The 21,657-nt window shown below is 39.7% G+C and overlaps 1 protein-coding gene across 7 annotated transcripts in view; it reads right to left on the bottom strand.

The window, feature by feature from the left end:
• The window catches only part of CEP290 (centrosomal protein 290), a 122,584-nt gene that overhangs the window by 29,891 nt on the left and 71,036 nt on the right, over nt 1–21,657 (bottom strand). For 6 of the 7 annotated variants that reach the window (XR_012156724.2, XM_073327590.2, XM_073327592.2 and 3 more), the window contains 11 exons: nt 16,492–16,722; nt 15,203–15,376; nt 12,245–12,356; nt 9,906–10,111; nt 8,202–8,353; nt 6,637–6,748; nt 4,745–5,200; nt 2,242–2,406; nt 1,825–1,932; nt 1,600–1,734; nt 1,087–1,353 (listed from right to left, as the gene is read on the bottom strand). Coding sequence is in view for 6 of the 7 variants with exons in the window: in XM_073327590.2 (XP_073183691.2) it covers nt 1,087–1,353; nt 1,600–1,734; nt 1,825–1,932; nt 2,242–2,406; nt 4,745–5,200; nt 6,637–6,748; nt 8,202–8,353; nt 9,906–10,111; nt 12,245–12,356; nt 15,203–15,376; nt 16,492–16,722 (2,118 nt within the window). In the remaining variant the exon portion in view is untranslated. The remainder of the gene's footprint in view (nt 1–1,086; nt 1,354–1,599; nt 1,735–1,824; nt 1,933–2,241; nt 2,407–4,744; nt 5,201–6,636; nt 6,749–8,201; nt 8,354–9,905; nt 10,112–12,244; nt 12,357–15,202; nt 15,377–16,491; nt 16,723–21,657) is intronic. The other variant, XM_073327594.2, reaches the window with a different exon arrangement.

Raw genomic sequence — 21,657 nt, 5'->3', positions numbered from 1 at the left:
TTCACAAAAAGAAAAGGAGTACTTGTGGCACCTTAGAGACTAACCAATTTATTTGAGCATGAGCTTTCGTGAGCTACAGCTCACTTCATCGGATGCATACCGTGGATACTGCAGCAGACTTTATGATCTCTGTGTGTATATAAAGTCTGCTGCAGTATCCACGGTATGCATCCGATGAAGTGAGCTGTAGCTCACGAAAGCTCATGCTCAAATAAATTGGTTAGTCTCTAAGATGCCACAAGTACTCCTTTTCTTATTCAGTCAGGCAGACCAAGGAGTATTTAACAAATTGATATGGTCATGCAGGAGTCACTGATTGTGGGTCTGACTAAGGAACAAGACTCATGGAATCTCAAGGAAGGCTTTGAGCATGTTTGCCTCTCTGCCTTCTTTTTATACTGTTTTCAATGCTATTATACTCCCCAAAGAATCTATTCCTGCCTTTCCTGATTGTTCTCTCTACCATCTCCTTTAATACTGTCATTCTCTTCACCGTTTCTGGTCTTTTCCCTCCTCTATTTATTCACCTCATTTCCTCATCAAACTGGCATCTTTAACAAACTTTAAATTCATCTTAAATAATTTTTTTAAAGTTCTTATATAGCTAATGAATAAAATGTTTTCATGACTGCAGCCACAGGTCACAATCCTACAATGAGACCTGTGCAACAGTCTACCCATGCCAAGCTTGCTGCATGATCTGGGCCATAATGATCCCCTACAGCACAGAATTCTGTATTTTTTTCAAGGAAAGTGCATGAAAAACAACCAAAATGTAGAATTATACTATTGGTTAATTTCATGCATCTATCACTGCAGACTTTGCTTCCTAGGCCTCTCATATTAAAGAAATTCCAAAGGAGAACAATCAGAAATTTTTTACATAAATAAATTTTTAAATACAAGAGGTTAAGAAAACCTGAACTTTGTGCAATGAGAAATTCATAATGAAGGTCCTGTTCTGCTCCTACTGAAGTCAATGGGAATTTTGCCATGCCTTCACTGAAAGAAAGACTAGGCAAAAAATTAACTTAAACTCTTAAAATATATATATATAATACAAGATAACACAAAAAGTGTATATACCTCTCTAGCTTTTGCAAGGAGATGCTGATACTTCTTCAACACTTCCTCCTTTTGATTTAGTCTTGCTTGCATATTTGTAATGGTTTGGTGGGCAACTTTCAGGGCATGGTGGTATTCTGGATCATCTTCTTTTCGACCTAGCTCAGCTATTATCTTCTCTCTTTCTGCGGTTACAGGTAATCGAAGCTTTAGTTCATTTATAACTCTGTCCCTTGTTAGAACATTTTGTTCTGCTTTCCACAGTGCAGTTTCTTTCTCTTTGAGTTTCTACAACAAAGGAAATTATTACTAATCTTATAGAAATATTATGCTTAAAAAAAGAAATGTGTCAGAATATGTCTAAATCGAATTATAAATCAAAAAATGGCTTTGTATTCTATTTTCCCTACTTGGGATTATTAGACACACTACACACCAATACAATTATAATTTGTATTTCACTGTGTGGAATTTTCACAGCACAATGTATTTACATACCAAATTTATTAATACAGTGTATATACATCCAATTACCTCTTCTAATAAGTTGCAGGTTGCCCGAGTTTCTAGGATTGTTCGAACGTGCTCCCTAATTTTCCTCAAAGCTAGCTCAAGCTGCTGTGCAAGGGGCAAACTAGGATCTGGAACTGAACCTGTAGCCTCTTCAAGCTGCACAGAAAAGACAGATATGAACATTATTTCTCTGACAAGTCTATCAGCACACTTATTAATTTATTTAAAATAAATCAGTATAGGTACCTTTCGAGCAGTACTAAGTATTTCATTTTGCTGACAGTCATATATGTCTAGTTGACGTTCTAACTCTACTTCTCTCTGATCCCAAGCCATCTGCCGCTCTTCAAAAAACTATAAAAAAAAGTTTGATTAAAGAGATCTACATTGAAATCCTGACCCGCTGATGTCAATGAGAACATTAATATTCACTTCAACAGGGCAAGGATTTCACCCCTACTTTAGAGAATTTGAAAGCAATTCCAATGTGCCAGTGACGGCAATACATCTTTAACTGTAACAGCCTGGGAAAACAGACATTTAAGTATCATACATCTTGTACATGTAAGTTATGAGTTTTTTAAATGTAACAAAAGAATTTTAAAAATCATTAAATAAAACAGAAAATATATTGTTATTTTTACATCATGTAGAATTTTATACCTTGCTCTGCTGTACAATTTCTTCTTCCAGACTGCTGATTGTACGCTCATATTCAGAAATGATATTATTCAAATATTTCATCTCTTCTTTTTGTTTGACTAACTCTCGATTCAGTTTAAGGTCCTGGAGACGAAGTTCTTCCATTTTCATATGCCACTCAATTACCTGATAAATAACAACAGTTCGTACAGTTCATTATCAATATCATCTTAATCAGATAAAAATAGCATTTAGGGAATTTGGATGTCTTTTCCAAAGTGAAACTAAGTTTGCAAAACAACCCAGAAAAGTTGCATATAACGAACTATAACATTCAACTATATATATATATACTAATAGTAGCAATATCTATCACTTGGCATTGTAGAACTGATCAATTAAATTGTTTTTAATTTTTCACTTTATTAATATAACTTCATGAGCAAAGTTTATGAATGAAACAACATTCATTTATAAAACCAGTTACCCCAATAACTGGCTAATTGAGTTTCACTGTCAATCCAATTGCTGCTTAAATTGCTGAAACTTACACTGTTTCAACATTGTAACTTCTGTTCACTGTTTGCCATTCCTTACACTTGTCCATATTGTAACTCTAATTCCATTTTAACTTGTCCCAAACTCCATTTTAAAATGCTCGCTTCATTTTGTAAAAGCTTGCTGCAACCTTCATTTTTGCAAAACCCTGCTGTAATCTTATTAGTTTAGTTTAGATGTGTGAATGAGGTATGTATGAATGATGGAATCAACCTCCAGCCCCAGCCTGTCCTGATGAAATAAAGTGTAAACACCCAACGGTCGAAGATGCAGACAACAGCCCTGACAAAGTAAGAGGAGCCCACCCCCAAAAGAAAAGAACAAAAGTACAATTGAAGAAACATTAAAGCCAGGTCCTAGGCTGAAAGTCATGTCTGCAATTGATGGGTGATCAATGATGCCAAACCCAGAGCCAGCGTGACACAGCAAGACCTATAGACTCTGGATTTAAACTAAAGCCTACAAAAAGGATGGGTGAGATGGAAGACTTTGAAGGGTAACATTCTGCTGCCAACATGGAAGGGCATCAGTGCATGCCCAACAGAGACCCAGCTCTTCCTTGTGCCTGGCTTTCCTGGCCAGTTAGCCGCCACAAGCTATGAACCCAAGCCATGAACTCAAGCTACATTCAGGACTGATAACTATACAGCATCTTGACAGGTTTCAGAGTAACAGCCGTGTTAGTCTGTATTCGCAAAAAGAAAAGGAGTACTTGTGGCACCTTAGAGACTAACCAATTTATTTGAGCATGAGCTTTCGTGAGCTACAGCTCACTCGATGAAGTGAGCTGTAGCTCACGAAAGCTCATGCTCAAATAAATTGGTTAATCTCTAAGGTGCCACAAGTACTCCTTTTCTTTATACAGCATCTGCAGAACCTGTGTGTGTGTATGAACGAACGTGTGAATGAATGTGAAACTGAATGAAATATAACAGCTATAACTGGCTGCCTACTATGATTCTTTTTGTATTCACAATAAATGTGACATTTTGTCTTATCCCCTTTAACAAGATCCTGCTGGTTTTTATTTTATTGGTATAACAACATAGATCCCAAAATGCTCAAAAAACTTTACAGACTGATTGAAAACTAAATATACCAAGGGCACTTTACCCACCATTGTAATACAAATGTCTTTAAATAGAGAATGCAATACTATACAATAGTTAGGACAGAAAATGAGACTGTCTTATTCAGTTCAAAGGTAACTATCTAGAAAAGGAAAAATATAATTACCCAAATAACGATTTGTCCAGGATGCCTGACTTAACATCCCTACTCTTACCAAAAAAAAAAAAAAAAAAAGTGACATGGGCTTTTTAATGGCCAAAAGTAGCTGGGACTTGTGCCAAAAGCGGGTAGCACAGTGCTTACTATTTCATACTGTATTGAATCTCTAATACCACTTCCTACAGCATTTAAATTTGCTTTAGAGGCCTTCAATCAAAAGAAAAACCAAGTCTGACTCTGCTTAGATTATGGGCTGCTCTACACTACCACGTCAAGTTGACTCAAGTTATGCTACTTAAATTACAAGAATAACGTAACTGAGGTCGACGTAGCTTAGGTAAACTTACTGAGGTGTCTACACCACGTTGGGTCTACAGGAGACGCTCTGCCACTGACTTCCCTTACTCTTCTTGGAGAGATGGAGTACGGGAGTCAACCAGAGAGTGCTCTGCAATCGATTTAGCAGGTATTCCCCAGACCTGCTAAATTGACACCGCTGCATCGATCGCAACAGTGCCAATCTACCAGTAAGTGTAGACAGGGTCTTATATATCAAGTAGTAAAGCTGGCCATTATCCTTTCTTTAAAGAACAAAACAAATTGATGTTACAATACTGCATATTCTGAAATCATGAAGGCACATATTAAAGCAGAAATTTTGAGTATACAGTAGATTAAAGTTTTAAATTAAACATATGTAAAATTAATGATTACTAAAAGCTATAAAATGTCAAACCTTTTGGGCTCCTCTTGTATCTTTCAATGTGCCTATTAACTCTTCTAAACCTTTTACTTTTAATTCCATCTCCATTGCTCTGTTCTCTATGTTTCGACGCTCTTCCTGGGCATGCTGGACTTCTTCCATGACTTTTAGTTTGTCGTTCTGTAGCTGAATCATGGTTTTAGAGAATTTCTCCTGTTGTGTCAATGGCAGAGCACCACTAAACTGTCGTCGCAGAGATTGCACAGTCTGGCGTAGATGTTTGGCTCTATTTCTCCCTTCTAGTCGGGCGTAGTATAATCCCTGCTCTTTGTCGTCAAGCTTCTGTTCTAGGCGTAGATTATAAATCTCCATCTTTTGCAGTTTCATTGTAAGTGCTTCTAGCTTGCCCACAGCAGTGGTCTCACTAATCTGAAGAGCTACGATATGCTGGTGTAATTTTGCAATAAGTGCCTTTTCATCTGACTGTGCCTAAGCACCAAAATATATAACAGACATTTTTTAAAATATAAAATCATTTGTTGAAAATTAAACGTATTTATATGTGTTAGGATATAGATATTCAGGCCTGTCTGCAAAGGCCTGTACTCTAAGAATTTAGGTGTATTCTTATCACGTGGCTAGTGATAGAGGTATAAAAGAAAGACTCAAAATCACTGTCTGCCGGTGTAAGGGCCTTCTCTTACTGTGACAGTCTGAGGCCCTGTTCTTAGGCTAAGGCCTTTGGCTAAGCAGCAGAGGCAGCCATAAGCTGGGAAGCGAACGGTCACATCCTCACATTCCAAACTAGTCACATTGAAATAAGGTGCTATTGGGCTGTTAGGCACTATCAGGATAGGATTGTATTCCTATCACCTCCAGAGAAAGGGAAGTGCCTAGAAAATGTAAAAGGAAACTTAGTTTGATAGCATCCTGTCTGGCAAGAACTCACTTATCAATAGCTGGGATGTGAAATCCTCACTTCTGTGTTGTCTTGTCATTGTAGTTCCCACTTTGCTATTGTTTGTCTGTATAATCTCTGTCTGGTTCTGTGATTGTTTCTGTCTGCTGTATAATTAATTTTGCTGGGTGTAAACTAATTAAGGTGGTGGGATATAATTGGTTACATAATCATGTTACAATATGTTAGGATTGGTTAGTTAAATTTCAGGAAAATGATTGGTTAAGGTATAGCTAAGCAGAACTCAAGTTTTACTATATAATCTGTAGTCAATGAGGAAGGGGGTGGGGGTGGGTGGGCATGGGCATGTGGGTAAGGGAGATGGGAACAGGGAATGGGGGTAAGAAAATTGGAATCATGTTTTGCTAAAGGGGGAAATGGGAACAGGGAATGGGAGTAAGGAAGTTGGAATCATGTTTGGCTAAGGGTAGGAATGGGAACAGGGACACAGGTGTAAGGCTCTGTGGTGTCAGAGCTGGGAAGGAGGATACTAAGGAAGGAAACTGGAATCATGCTTGCTGGAAGTTCACCCCAATAAACATCGAATTGTTTGCACCTTTGGACTTCGGGTATTGTTGCTCTCTGTTCATGCGAGAAGGACCAGGGAAGTAAGTGGGTGAAGGAATAAGCCCCCTAACAACATGAACTGTAAGTTATTACCACATTACAACACCTATCATACTCCCAATGAAGTTAATGGCAAAACTCCTTTGGGCATAAATGGGAGCAGCATCTGGCCTCATATCAATTCATGTTTTGTTCAGTATTACTTCAGCCAAAATAATAATAATAATAAAAAAAAAATATTGTCTTTTCAAATACAGATTTTAAAAATAATATTTCTCCAAAATATCATGCAAGTACTTTCATAACCTAATATTAAAATATTCTATCCCTAACCCTCCCTCCCAAAACACATCAGTTAACTATAAAAAGTCTTAACAAAGCAAGGAAGTACTGACCATACCTGATAGTCTAAAACTTGCATTCGAAGGGATTCCACTTCCTTCTCTCTGGATTGCTGCCGTGCCTCCAGAGCTGCAACTTGCATTTTGGCAATATCAGAAAGCTCCCTTAACCTAGTGGAGGGAAACAAGAATACTATCCCAATTTAAAATATTAAATAATCCTTCAAGCTAAAATGGTGTCCAAGTTCCTTTACCAATAAAATGTTAAGCTCTACTACACAAAAGATCCTGAAGAGAGGTGTTAAAGGCATCTCTCCCTCATATTAGGAGATTTAAAGTTAACATATTTTTCAGCATTTCCAGATCTTTTCCCCTCTCATATACAAGTATGGATCAGTAATTTGGATACTGTCCCCGTTATTAAAGCTCCTGCTAATCTCTTCTCATGCCTATTTTGGAAATAAGAGGTTTATTGATCTGATTCTTCAGTTTCACTATTTACGTCAATGGCAAACATCCCAATTGACTTCAAGAGTACAGGAGCAGACCCGTTACAAGCATCTTATTAAAAATGTCTTTACAAAAGTTTATAGTTGCTCTATACAGAACAGAAAAAAAAAAAAAAAAGCCCAGTAGAGAGGTGTACTGGACGGGGTATAGACAGTTTACACAGAGAGACCACTGTTCACAGTCACATTTATATTTCTAGGCCACAAAGGTTAGTATTTCAATTCATAATCTTGTGAAGTCAGAAAGATGAACTATAAATATCTTGTAGCATCTTTATAATCTCTGCAATTATATGGCATTGCAGATTTGCTTTTAACTTTTGGAGATTTTGCTACACGAAAGTCTTAAGTGTATCTTCCACAACAAAACCAATAATTTTCTTTTCCTGCAAAAACAAAAACCTAATATTATGTAAGAAAAATTTATTTAGAAACTATTTATTTTACAGAGTATATCATATTTGTTTTCATGTCACTTCCTCTGCTATTTTCTACTGCAGACATTCTTATGAAAAAAAGCTATTTGTTATGTCAGATGACAACTTTCAGAAGGGCACATATGGGAGAAGATCAATTCAAAGATCTTGTTTTGGGGCAAATATAACAACACTTAGGTAATGATATTTTAAATACTTTGTATAAGCAGGATTCTTTCAAAATACTTTTTAAAAAAATTTCTCAATGAAATATCAATGGATCTTCCAAAAATTAATATTTTTGTTTTCCCGCAGTATTTTCACCAGTTTTCTATACACTTGATAAGGATTCAACAAATGGAACAAAATATTGTTTTGCTAATTTTTTGAAATATTTTAATAAACACAAAAAGTTGTATCTAATTAAGAACCTTATGCACGAAAGCATTTGAGCACCTGCTCACATTCATACCTATTCAGGACAGCACATAAGCATTTGCTTAAGTGCCATCAGAATCAGTGTTCTTCTAAATCAGATCCTTTATGTAATGCTTCATCTGAAATTCCAGGTATAGAATATATAAAGACAGATGAAAATTGTTTTACTGTTAATGTAGAAGTAACATATATCTGTATAAGTCAAATTATGGAATACTTCCAAACATACTGTAATACTAAATTTGGTACTTCTGCACTTACTTTGATACCTCAATCTTCAGCTCCATTTCACTCTTCTCTAGCTCCATGATTTTTCGTCTATCCGCACCACTTATTGCTTTACTCACACTGTTTGTCAGTTCATCTCTTAATGTCTGTTCCACCTTTTGTGCCTCGAGGTTGATTTTAGTAAGCTAAAAAAAAAACCAGTATATTTGCTAAACGTATTTGGAATAGGCATACAATATATTTTTAGTCAGCACAAAATGTTGTGAAGTTGTATTTAGTGAAACTGTTTCCTCTCAGTTTCTTCCTTTGGTTTTCTTTTGTTCTACTCTGAAACATCCAACTTCTTCCTTACAACATTACATGCACGTCAGAGTAGCTCTGTAGGCATCCATACAACAAAGTATTCTAAATGAAAACCAATATTTTCAGTTTCTTGAAACAGTGAAAGCAAAAAACTAACTATAAAATGGGGTAGAAAAATGGAACAATACTTGGACTATAAACTCTTCAAGACAGGGATTAGCTTTGTTATATGTTTGCACAATCCCTAGGACAAAGGGGCTGGTACTACAAATAATAAGACTCACTGAGCAGTGTATTTATATTACCATTACTAGCCAGCATTTTCACAATAATGTGACTATTATTAATAATGTGACTAGTCATTTTTGTCGCTCAATTCGAGACATAAAATCATAAAATAATAGGGTTGGAAGAGACCTCAGGAGATACTCTAGTCCAACCCTCTGCTCAAAGCAGGACCAACCCCAACTAAATCATCTCAGCCAGGGCTTTGTCAAGCCAGGCCTTAAAAACCTCTAAGGATGGAGATTCCACCACCTCCCTAGGTAACCCATTCCAGAGCTTCACCACCCTCCTAGTGAAGTATTTTTTTCTAATATCCAACCTAGACCTCCCGCACTGCAACTTGAGACCATTGCTCCTTGTTCTGTCATCTGCCACCACTGAGAACAGCCGAGCTCCATCCTCTTTGGAACCCCCCTTCTCAAAAGGGCCAGAACTTAGGAGAGTTAGTGCTCAAGGTTTTCTGAAAATCAGGCCCCTTGAAGAAGTCTCAAATTGGGCACCAAAAATTGAAGCACCCAAGGTCACTAGTCACTTTTGGAAATCAAATAAGCTTTGGGCCAAGACAGATTTCTGCAGGGCCTGAAGCAGCACAGCAGACAGCCCTGCAGACAACATTTCAAGCATAAGACACAACGTAGAAAAGGACACAGAAGGCTTGTGAGAGAGTCAAGATAGCATTATTTTGTGGGGAAGAAAGGGTGGAGGAGGATGCAAAAGCCAACAAGGTCCGAAATGTATGCAAGACCATGACAGTCACTGATGATCATGGAAAAAATAGCAGAAACCAGTTTATAATCAGTTAGAACTTGGGAACAGAAAGATCAAGAACTGTAATCTTTGCAAAAATCTGGTTGCCAAGGAACTAACAAGGTTTTGCAATATACCCACTCTGTGCGAGTCATAGTATACCAGCATTAATTTTATAGTGAATAACTAAGTTCAGAAATAAATTACTGACAAATTAATATATTACATATTAAATATATCTCTTCAAGCAAAAATCTATTCACAAGCAGCTACATTTCGGTAAGTAAACCTATCTATCAAAAATGGCACCAAAGGTAGGTATCTAACAGAGCAACACACAAAAAGCTCAAAGTGCATTTCTAGGATGTAATTGACAAATTATATAATTACATCTCTTTATACCTCAGCAAACTTTGTTTCCAGTTCAAAGTTACGTTCTTCCACTTGCTTTAAAGTATTTCTTAAGTGTTCATACATTCGTTGCGAGTGTTCAGCTCTCTGTCTTTCATTTAGTTCCTTCATTTCCAGCACAGTGATTTTCTTAGAAATAGAAACAATCTCACTGTTGGTAATTGCTTTTGTGGCCTTGTCCATGGCATTGTCACCCCCTATGTTCAATAATATTTTAATTAGGCTTAACAAGGTTTTCAAATTAGAAAAACAACAATGCAACTTCTTAAAGTAGCACAGGTACTTTTGATTTATCTCTATAAGGAACCAGAACACCTAAACAATTTTTGGAATTGGAAGAGCTAGGCATTTAACTAGTCCTCCCTCATCACACATCAGAAATCTAAAAAAATCTTATCCATTTTTAAGAAAACATTAGCTATGTAAGAAGATTCCAGGATTATCACACAGTCTGTGTCACTCTGAAGTCTAGAATATTCGTTGAGTCCGTGTAAAATGATGGAAAGAGCTACAAGCATGGTTGAGAGCTCTTTTTGTTTAGACTAGAACAAAAGAATCTAAAAATAGCCATACTGGGTCAGACCAATGGTCCATCTAGCCCAGTATCCTGTCTTCCAACAGCTGCCAATGCCAGGTGCCTCAGAGGGAATGAATAGAACAGGGTAATTATTGAGAGACCCATCAGGTCCCAACTTCTGACAGTCAGAGGCTAGGGACACCCAGATCACAGGATTGCATCCCTAACCATCTTGCCTAATAGCCATTGATGGACCTATCCTTCAGGAACTTTTCTAATTCTTTACTGAACCCAATTATACTTTTGGCCTTCACAACATCCCCTGGCAACGAGTTCTACATGTGTGAAGAAGTACTTCCTTTTGTTTATTTTAAATTGCTGTCTATTAATTTCATTGGGTAACCTGTGTTTCTTGTGTTATGTGAAGGTGTAAATGACACTTCCTTATTTACTTTCTCCACACCATTCATGATTTTATAGACCTCTGTCATATTCCCCTTTAGTCATCTCTTTTCCAAGATGACCAGTCCCATTCTTTTTAATTTCTCCTCATCTGGAAGCTGTTCCATACCCTGAGTCATTTTGTTGCCCTTCTCTGTACCTTTTCCAATTCTAATATATCTTTTTTGATATAGGGTGACCGGAACTTTACGCAGTATTCAAGGTGTAGGCGTACCACAGGTTCAATCATCACTGGGATTTGCTGTCTGCTACTGTCCAATTTTTAAGTTCTCAGCCATTTTCAGCATTTTTACACATTATGAATTACATCCATATGAAAGCATGGGATTTCACTTTGTAATTAACATAACAGTCACAACAGCAACCATCATCAATTAGACTGTATAATCATTTTCAATGTAACCTCTCATTTTTACAGGTTTCAGAGTAACAGCCGTGTTAGTCTGTATTCGCAAAAAGAAAAGGAGTACTTGTGGCACCTTAGAGACTAACCAATTTATTTGAGCATAAGCTTTCGTGAGCTACAGCTCACTTCATCGGATGCATCATTTTTAGTTACTCAACTAGCAAATAACTGGCAGAAAATGAACAAAACGCTAAGTGAACAAACAAGGGTAGAAAAGATGACTACATAAGAGAGAAATCTGGGAAGTAAGTTTGACTCACACAATGTTACAGTTATTGAGAACATGAAAGTAGAATGTTGTAATTTATAAATCCAGGCAGAAGAAACCACTGTCCTGCAAACCACTTGTCTGGTTACTTGACTGATGTTCCAATCAGGACCCAGGGCCTCTGAATCAGATTCAACAGAGGTCACCTAAAAAGTCCCAATCCTTAATCCCACTTGAAGGGAGGGTGACTGAAAGCTGTTGACACCACTGAAGGCCAGCAATTCCACTGTGAGAGAACCAGGTGGTTCAGCAGCTGCTGGGTCAGAATGTATCTGCCCTGGAAGCATACTATCAAAGGGGAAGAAAAGCCAGAACTGGCCACCTCACCAAGTCCATTTGCCAACAAGGCAGTGAAAAAAAGCATTGTTAAAAATGTTTTCTGGGTTTCAAGCTTTAACAAAATAATAGTATAGCTAACCTAACTAAACAGTAAAAGTCTATTCTATTTGGTAAACACCAACCAAGAGGTTCTCTAAAAGACTAAAATATCCTAAACCTGAGTAAGGTTTTTGCATTAAAATTTTCTTAACCTCTGAATGAAGAGGAAATGAGGGAAATACATTATAATTTAATAGAAAGTTTCCTAAAGGTATTTTGTTTTCAACCTTTATAAAAAATTAGTTTTTCAAAGGACATACTGTATGTTTTTACTGATATGAAATAGCTTTTATACTTGCCCAACTTAGTTGTTTGGTCCCAAGCTTGTTCTACAGTGTGAAGTTTTTCTTTTGTGATTTCAAGTTCTTTATTTAATGAATTTATCTGTTCCTTCAAGGATGTATTCTCACTCTATATGGCAGAGACAAAATAAAAGAGCAATACAAGAGTAATGTGGTTGATGGTTAAAATATTATGGTTTGGCATAAACTATTAACCCATAATAGAACAGCCTATCGTATCCAGTTCTTATACAATAATCAAAATGTTTGTCTTTGGCCCGTATATGTTGTATGCTTCTATTTACCATGCATTTTTATCAATAAAACGTTAAACTCAAAGATTAACCTTTTTTGTTATAGAATACTAGGTACACGATACCCAAGACTTAAAAACCAAAACCAAAACCCTTTATTGGTATTTTAAAATGTTCCCTCTCCCCCAGACCAAATGATGGCTGAAACGAATACTTTAAACCAGTACAACAAATAGGATCTTTATGTTGCTTTAAATGTTCATAATTAATTCCAAAAGAAACAAAAAAGGAGGAAAGGATTGTCAACTGTTTTGTTTTAAAATACTCTTATTTTAATTGGCTTAGTTTTCAAACACATTTCACACAATCTGTTCATGCTGAGAACTGCTTCTTAGTTTCAGACCTTTCAAATTACTGGGATAAGCAAAATAAGTAAACTTTTCTCTCAGTAAAAAAACCCCCAACATATCTTAGGGAAACACACATTTGGCAGTTACCAATTATACATTCAACAGCTTGAAAACAATGTCTGGAGTAACTGGCTACCTAGCACTTGTGGGCTAAATTGTCATCACCCTCAGAAAAATCTGTGGACAGGGTCATTACAAAGAGTTTTACCTCATGAGGATCTCCTTGAACTAGCCCCTCTGGTGGGATTAAATGGAAGGAGAGAGCATGGATTTTTGAAGAGAGCCCCCACTGCAGGAATAGGGGCAGTTTCATTGATCTCTATATCCCACTGTGACCATATTTTCTAAATCAAAACGTAGGTCATTTTTGCTGTAACATTTTTACAGCGTTATCGTTTTGAATGGCTATTTCTCAAAAGTACATTTGAAAAATATATATGCTGGTATCATTACTGCCAGCTTCTGATTCAGGCATGTGTTGTTGTTCTTGTTCCATGGAGCAGGAGGAGATTGTTTCCAATAACTCAGTGTTTGAATTTATCATGAAACATTGGATAAGAGTCATTAACATCCTTTGGGAAAAAGCATAGCTTTGGTTGCCTATACACATTCCACTTTTCTCATGTCCCCAAACACTACTGATCACACTAAACTATATTACCACTGGAGCGTTCCTGGTAAACAAAGATTTAGTTATATTTTGTATACCAGCATGATTTAAAACAATTTACAGTTACTAAAAACCCAAATGTTTTGATTGGCAAAATGAAAAAACAGGACATTTCAGGTGTTTTTCAAAAAAAAAAGTTTGAAAGACACCAGGAGCTTCATTTGAAAAACAGGGACTATACCTATTAAAGTCATCTCTTTACCAACAAGACAGACAGTGGCTGAGTTCCCTTTGATTGCTCAGTAACAATTACAGAAAGGAAACCTTTACAATTTCTTGCTTTCCTGCCTAGATTTTGCTCTGAGTCCCTGAACCAGGGGTGGCCAACCTGAGCCTGAGAAGGAGCCAGAATTTACCAATGTACATTGCCAGAGAGCCACAGTAATACATCATCAGTCCCCCATCAGCTCCCCGACCCCGCTCCCAGTGCCTCCTACCCATCGGCAGCCCCGCCAATCAGCGACTCCCCCCCCTCCCTGCACCTCCCGATCAGCTGTTTTGTAGTGTGCAGGAGGCTCTGGGGAGGGAGGGAGAAGAGTGAGGGCATGGCAGGCTCAGGGGAGGGCACAGGAAGAAGTGGAGTGGGGCAGGGGCTGTGGCAGAGCCAGGGGTTGAGCGGTGAGCACCCCCTGGCACATTGGAAAGTTGGTACCTGTAGCTCCAGCCCCGGAGTCGGTGCCTATACAAGGAGCCGCCTATTAACTTCTGAAGAGCAGCATGTGGCTCTGGAGCCACAGACTGGCCACCGCTGCCCTAACTCACTCACTCACTGTCTCTCTCAGGTCTTTCTAAAATTGCTTATCACTTTGGTGCTTAAGCAGAATATGACAGCTCTTTTACTTCACTCCCTCCAGCTCATATACTTTTCTCATAGCCACATGATTGCTTATTGCTGTTGCAGTTTCATTTGTCACCTCCAGTTTATCATTTTTGGTACTCACAAACATATCTTATAAAAATGCATAACTAAATTCCTTCCAATTTTTAAAGGTTTAATGCTGAGAATCACTTCTTACAGTTTATGAAGTTTAAAGTGTACTTAAAATTAAAATTGTTAGCTGAAATCAGCACTTCTGAGCTTGAACAGTGACACAGGCTGTAACAGAGCAGGAGATTCAATGTCAAATATTATAAACCTGTTTTCTTCTTGGATACCATTTTGAATACTGAGAAAAGCTGTATTACATATTTCCATGTATATGAATCTCTTACTGTGAGGAGCTCCAGCAATGGGACTTCCATAGGAGTGAGATAAGGGAAGAAGGCATGGTGTTACAGCTGCTACAGTGCCCTCCTCTTCTTAGGGCAGGTCTACAGTGGCAACTTACATCAGCATAGCTATATCTCTCAGGGGCACGAAAAATCCACACCTCTTAGTGACGTAGCTATGCTGACCTAAGCCCCGATTTAGACAGTGTTAGGTTGAAGGAAGAATTCTGGGGAGGTGGATTTACTACAGCAACAGAAAAACCCCTCCCATTGCTGTAATGAGTGTCTACACAAAAGCGCTACAGCGGTGCAGTTGCAGACATACCCTAAGTGGACCTAAGGGGGACAATCTGGCCCTATATATTTATATCTTTCTTCAACATAACAAAATGCAGTTATTTCCATAAGGGTCAAGAGTATCAAGTAACATTACCTCCATGTGCTCCAAGTTAGTTGTTCTCTGGACAAGCAAGTTATCGTTTTGTAGCATATCCCTGTATTTAACAGTTAACTCATTATACTGCTTATTAGACAGTTCTAGCTCAGACAGAGGCACACTGTCATCCAAAGCTTTTTGCAGAGCTGCAATCTTAAAGCTTGCCAGTTCCTATGAAAATAATTATATTATATTGGTTTACTGTATACTTGAAGCTTTTAAATTGCTACCATTCTCCTAAAACACTTACACACACACACACACACACACAGAGCTAAAGCAATGCTTGCTTCTTTTCCAAATACATCCAATACTAATATAAAAATAGTTTTGTAAGGACAATTATTTCACTATTACTTTTAGAACCTGGTCTGTCCCCACCCTTTTTTTTCTATTTAAGAGATAAATTTCAAAATAATTCAGTAACAATTTATTGTAACGAAAGAGAACAGAAAACTGTCTCACAGAGAACAGACATAAATTAAATATGGAACTATAACAATATCAGTTATGCCATTGCAAATCTAGCAGTTTGCCTAGGATGCTGAATACTATGCCTGACAGAACAGGGGTTATGTTATATCTCTCCCTTTTTAAAATCCCAGCATTGATTCTTAATTTTATATATCACCTGTTGGTGTAACATATCAATACCCAGTGCTGTGTTTATTTTTCTTATAACCACATGATTGCTTATTCCTGGTTCAGTTGCATTTGTCAGCTCCAGTTTATCATTTTTGGTACTCTCAAACATATCTTTAAAGATTTAATACTGAGAATCACTTCTTACAGTTTATGATGTTTAAATTGTATTTAAAATTAAAATAATTAGCTGAAATAAGCACTTCTGAGCCTGAACAGTAACACAGGCTGAAACAGAGCAGGATATTCAATGTTAGACATTGTAAACCTGTTTTCCTTTTTGATACCAATTTGAATACTGAGAAAGCTGTATTACAGATCTTCTTGTATACATATTAACATGCTATTTACATGTTAAAATATTTAACATCTAAATAGCAAAGTTCTTCTGACTGGTCAACCAGTATTATGGAAAGGTGTAATCTCTTTAATAATCTCTGATATTGTGCTTCTATTCTTCCAAAATCACAATCATGTCTTTTTTCCAATCAAACTAGCAATAGGAGACTCCAAAATGCCAATTTTAACTTAAATAAATAAATAAAATTCACAAATGTTTCCAACTTGGTGTTCACCTTTCAGAATGCCGTACAATGCAAAATGAATGAAATTTTAAGACAAAAGGTATACCACACAAGCCATACCTTGAATCGCTGCAAGTGTCCAATCTTTTCTCCAACTGCAGTTTCCACTGCTGTTAGTTCAGCCTTTTGTTTCTCATTTTCTTTTCTAAGGTGCCGCTCCATTTCAAGTAAAGTTGTATACTGCCTTGTCAGTGACCGTTCGTTCACTCTCAAGACTGTCATTTTTCTACTGTTTTCTGCAAGCAGTTTTTTGGTTTCATCCGTACCCAGCTGAAGTGCATCCAGTAAATTCTATAAAATCAATAAAATATTACTACTATTGTGTTCAAAACTTTTATAGCTTATGGAAATACATGCCAGTAAATAAACTAATCAGAGCTCAGTTCTGCTCAAACTTTCATTGTTGAAATATTTTTTGCTACTTAGTTCTACTAGCAAAAAACATTCTACAACATTTGGAAAAAGAAAAGGAGTACTTGTGGCACCTTAGAGACTAACCAATTTATTTGAGCATAAGCTCTCGTGAGCTACAGCTCACGTCATCGGATTAAGCTTATGCTCAAATAAATTGGTTAGTCTCTAAGGTGCCACAAGTACTCCTTTTCTTTTTGCGAATACAGACTAACACGGCTGCTACTCTGAAACCTGTCTGCTGCTGCTCTACAACATTTGGATAATTAATTGACAGGAATTTTGTATAAGGCAGGCATTTTCTAAGACTAGAAGGACATGGATATTTCTCAACTTATTTCTCGTCATCAAAGGCTGGGTGGGAGAATTATTGTTTTTCTACCCCCTCACTTAACCTGTCAAAAGGGTCTATGATGTGGCTTTTACTTTCTGAATCAAAACATTTTTCTGTTTGATTGTTTTCTAAATCAAAGAAATTTCCCAGTGACACTTGCCTCTACAGAAACTCTTTTACAAGGAATTTTCCAGTTTGAGAGGTCAATAATACTAGTGCTGCATGGGGACTGGAATTTCCCACTCATGGAAAATTTCACATTTCTCAAAAAATAAAGGAGTCAGTGCTCCAGAAGCCCTGAGAATCCCAGCTCCATGGCAACTCATATGGTGGCTGCTGAGGAGATAGAAGCCTGGGAGCTGGAGGAGCTTGGGAAGTGGGTCTGTCATAGTTTCCAGGCTCCTGACTCCCTGTGGGTCGAAACACTGGAAGCCCTGGGAACCCCAGCTCTACTGCAGCCCTCCAGGCAGGCTGCCAAGCGAGCTGGCAGAAAACTAGGCAAGTTTCCTTCAGAAAACTGCCTTATTCCACAGGAATGTGTTGATTTTGATGCATTGTCATTGTCCTGACCATGCTGGAAGACAGACAAGAGGCAACGGATATGGTTTAATTAAGCCGCAATGTTATTCACTTAACATATCTGGGAATACCTGGCAATAAATTGTACAGTGAAGGTTACCATTATTTCCTTAATTGTTTCCACCTACTTAGGAGGCTGCCATCTGACCTCCCCTTTCCCAATTTGGTCCCAGCCAGCTTGTTGCTGAGGCCTCAGCACCCACCCCTCATATGAGGTTTAACGGAGGGCTGGAAAAAGCAAGAGGGTTGTCTTCTCACTGTACCAGACTTTAGGAAACCTAACCCTCCCTTTCCTAGCTTCCTCAGAGGATGCTTTCCATTAAATCTACTTCATCAGAGAACTACATCCCCTCTCTACTAAGTACTTGCACTGGACACCTGCCACACGTTACTGAGTAAGTGGCAACACGTTGTCTGAAACTCCTTACCCCACTGGGTCCCTGACCTACTGTGGGAAAGACAAAAAGATAATAATAAAACTATCCCGTCTCAGCAAATTTGGCAGTGTGGGAAAAGTTCCTTCCCAGACCTGAAAGCAAAATGGCTACTAGCATAACATCCTCAGCAGATCATGAAAAATGTGGTCCTACTCTAGTCCCAGAGGTGTTGCTAGCTCATGTTTGGGGAGGAAGGGGGAGAGAGAGAGAGAGCGAGCGTGAGCAGGCTTCTCTGGAATTGCCTCGGGTATAAATACCCCTAACTCCCTCAGGTACCTGGAGGGGCAGTGTCCCTGATCTGGTCCTGCCTCTCCCGGTTCCTCCCAGCTCTGTCCAGGTACATTTCCACCCCATCCCAATTGCAGAGGGGGCCCTTAAAGAAGCAGTAACCTCTTTTCTTTCAGCTGACCCACTGCATTCAGTTGTAGTGAGCACATTTTCCAAACAAAAAAAAAAAGAAGAGGAGGTTATTTACCTGTAACTGTACTTTCTTTGAGATGCGTGGCCCCTATTTGTATTCCACTATGGGTTATGCATGCACACTATGTGCACAGAACTGGAGAATTTGGAAGTATTGTGTTTTTGGTCCAACGAGCACCCTGGCTCATCTCTGTGCCTCCAACCAAGGGGATAAAGGGCAGAGCAGACTGACCATCTCTCCAGTTCCTTCTCCACCATGAATCAGAGATTCAAACCAATGGGGAAGGAGGGCAGGTAGTAGAATAAAGATAGGGACCACACATCTTGAAGAATCTACTGTTTTTACAGGTAAGTAAGTAACAACTTCTTCGAGTGATGGTCCCTATTGTATTCCTCTGTAGGTGACTTAAGTAGGAGGAGGGTGTGAGCATGAAGACGGTAGGGCTGAGAGAAGGACAGCTGTTCCAAAGAAGGCATTAGCAGAGGAGTCCTGGACTAGGCCACAATGTCTCGCAAAGGCATGAGTGGAGCCCTACATGTCTACTTTGCAGATATCAAGCAGGATACCTCCTGAAGTGACACCATGGTCCCTGCTTGCGCTCCCGTGGAACGAGGTGTTACCTCATGGGATGGAAGGGAAGGTTCAATAGTTGAGAATAAAGTAGAATGCAGCCAGAGAGCCATTTGGCGCTCCTCTGGGTGGAGACTGCTTGTCCCGAGTCTTTCTGTTATAGTGACAAATAGTCTCGGGCAGTTCCTGATTGGTCTTGTTCTGTATAGGTAAAAAGCCAAGCAAGGCCCAGTGCTTAATTTTTGCCAGGGTTAACACTGGCACCTCTAAGCTTGGCAGTTTATAGAACCCCACCTCTAGGCTTGCTGCATCAGTTATGAATGTAAAAAATTGCTTGAGCTCTGGCACCTCTTTCATTACAAATTAAAGACCGCCAGGGCCTGTTGGACATCAAGGATGTGGAGTCTCTGATCCTCTGAGGAAGTATGTGGTTTATGGAAGAACACAGGTAAGTGGATCAACTGGTTCAAGTGAAATTCTGAAACAACTGTGGGGGTGAGTTTGGAGTGTAAATGTAACAAAACCTTACTGTTATGGAATACAATGTAAGGAAGATCCAACATCATTACTCCAAGCTCGCCAGCCCTTCTGGCTTAGGTGATGGGTACAAGGAATGCGACCTTCACAGAGAGAAGGGATACGGAGCAGGAAGCTAGGGTTTCAAAGGGTGGCCATGTGAGTGCTGAGAGAGCAAGATGCAAACCGCATAGAGGTGCAGGCTTATGAATAGGCGGAAAGGTTCTGATCAGGCCCTTCCAAACTCTGGTGGTCAATAGGTGAGTGAAGACCGAGTAACCCTGAGAAGAAGGATGGTACACACTAATCTCTGCCAGCTGGACAGGCCTTTAGAGAAAGGATATAATCTAAAATGAGAGGGATTTCTGCTTTTTCTGTGCCCCAGAAGAAAAACAACTCCACTTAGCCAGGTAACCTCGTCTAGTAGAATCCTTCCTACTATTAAAAGTATGTCTCATATGGCTGCAGAACATGAGCATTTTAAGGTCAATGCTCATCCAAAAACCAAGCCTTGATGTGAAGCAAATGCAGACTGGGGTGCTTGATCTTGCCATTCTGCTGGGTCGGGAGCTTGGGAAACGCTGGGAGAATGATCAGAACTGTGGATGACAAGCGCTGGAGATCTGGGAAGCAAAACTGTCTGGGCCAGTAGGGTGATCAGGTTAATCCGAGCCCTGTCCTGCCGGACTTTGTGTAGAAGTTGTGGCAGGCGCAGTAGCAGAGGAAATGTGTAGTTCAGGTGATCTGACTAAGGGAGAAGTAGAACGTCACCTTGGAAGTGGCAACCAAGGCTCTTGAGCAGTATGTGATGCATTTGCTATTTGTTATGAAGATGAACAGATCCCTGGTTGGGATTCCCCATAGATCAAAGATACTGCATAGTACTGAGTCATGAGGTTCCCACTTGTGGTCAACTGCAAAATTTCTGCTGAGGGAATCTGTGAGCATATTTTGATTTCCGGGAAGGTAGGCTGCTGATGGGGAGATTTGGTTGCTGATGCACCAGTTCCACAAGCTGACCGTTTCTGCACACAGGGAGATGGATCCTGCTCCTTCCTCCTTCTTGATGTGGAAGACAGTCGTAATATTGTCTCACAGCATAAGGACATGGTGAGAGCACATTGTGACAGGTTTCAATTGGTCCACCAAGCCGCTGGGGGGCGATGGGGAGCTACTGCCGCACTGGCACGCCTTGGTCACACTTTTCTGTCACTAGGGAATTAACAGAGGGATGTGCACCAGCCAGAGTCAGTGGCGTGCCCCTCAGGCAGGGGGAGCACTGGCAAGAGTCTGTAGCGCACCCCTTAGGCAGGGGAGTGCTGGCAAGAGTCAGTGGCGTTGTCAGGATTCTGCTACCCAAGGCGAATTGGTCAGGGTAGGGAAACTCAGGCCCACCCAACTCCACTGTGTTCCAGCCCAGGGTCCCGCCACTGGGTCAGCGAGGAGCCATCTGCAACACGCTGACCAAACAGACCCACCGCACTGTGCAGTTCTGCCCCTGGTCTACTTCCTACCTGGTCTCTCGAGCGGGTCCCTCTGGCCTCTCCAGCTCGTCCGGGTATTCAGCTGCTGGCAGCTCCAGCTCCCCCTCCATGTCAGGCTCATGCTGGCCTGGGTTACTGCTTGGCTCCTCTAGTTCCTCTGGGTACTCGGCAGCTGGCAGTCCTGGTAGCCCCAGTCCTTCCTCCAGGTCAGGTTTCTCCTGGTCCAGGGCCTCCCCTGGCTCGGCAGCAAGGTCTGAAGGGAACAGCCAGCAGTCTGTCTCTGTCTCCCTCCCTGGTGCTGCCCTGACTGAGCTAAGGGCCTTTGTACTTCCTGTTCCACCCCTCCCCTTCTGGGGGTTGGAGTAAGCTTGGTCTTGCCCCGCCCACTCAGGGTCGCTCTTTACCCTCTAGTTCAGAGGGAAGCCACCCTGACTCCCTACATACTCCACCGCTCAAATCCAGCTCCCGACCATC

The sequence above is a fragment of the Lepidochelys kempii genome, chromosome 1, assembly GCF_965140285.1.
Source record: "Lepidochelys kempii isolate rLepKem1 chromosome 1, rLepKem1.hap1, whole genome shotgun sequence".
Taxonomy (NCBI): Eukaryota; Metazoa; Chordata; order Testudines; family Cheloniidae; genus Lepidochelys; species Lepidochelys kempii.
The sequence above is the reverse complement of the archived record's forward strand: the minus strand, read 5'-3'. Positions and strand labels throughout refer to the sequence as shown.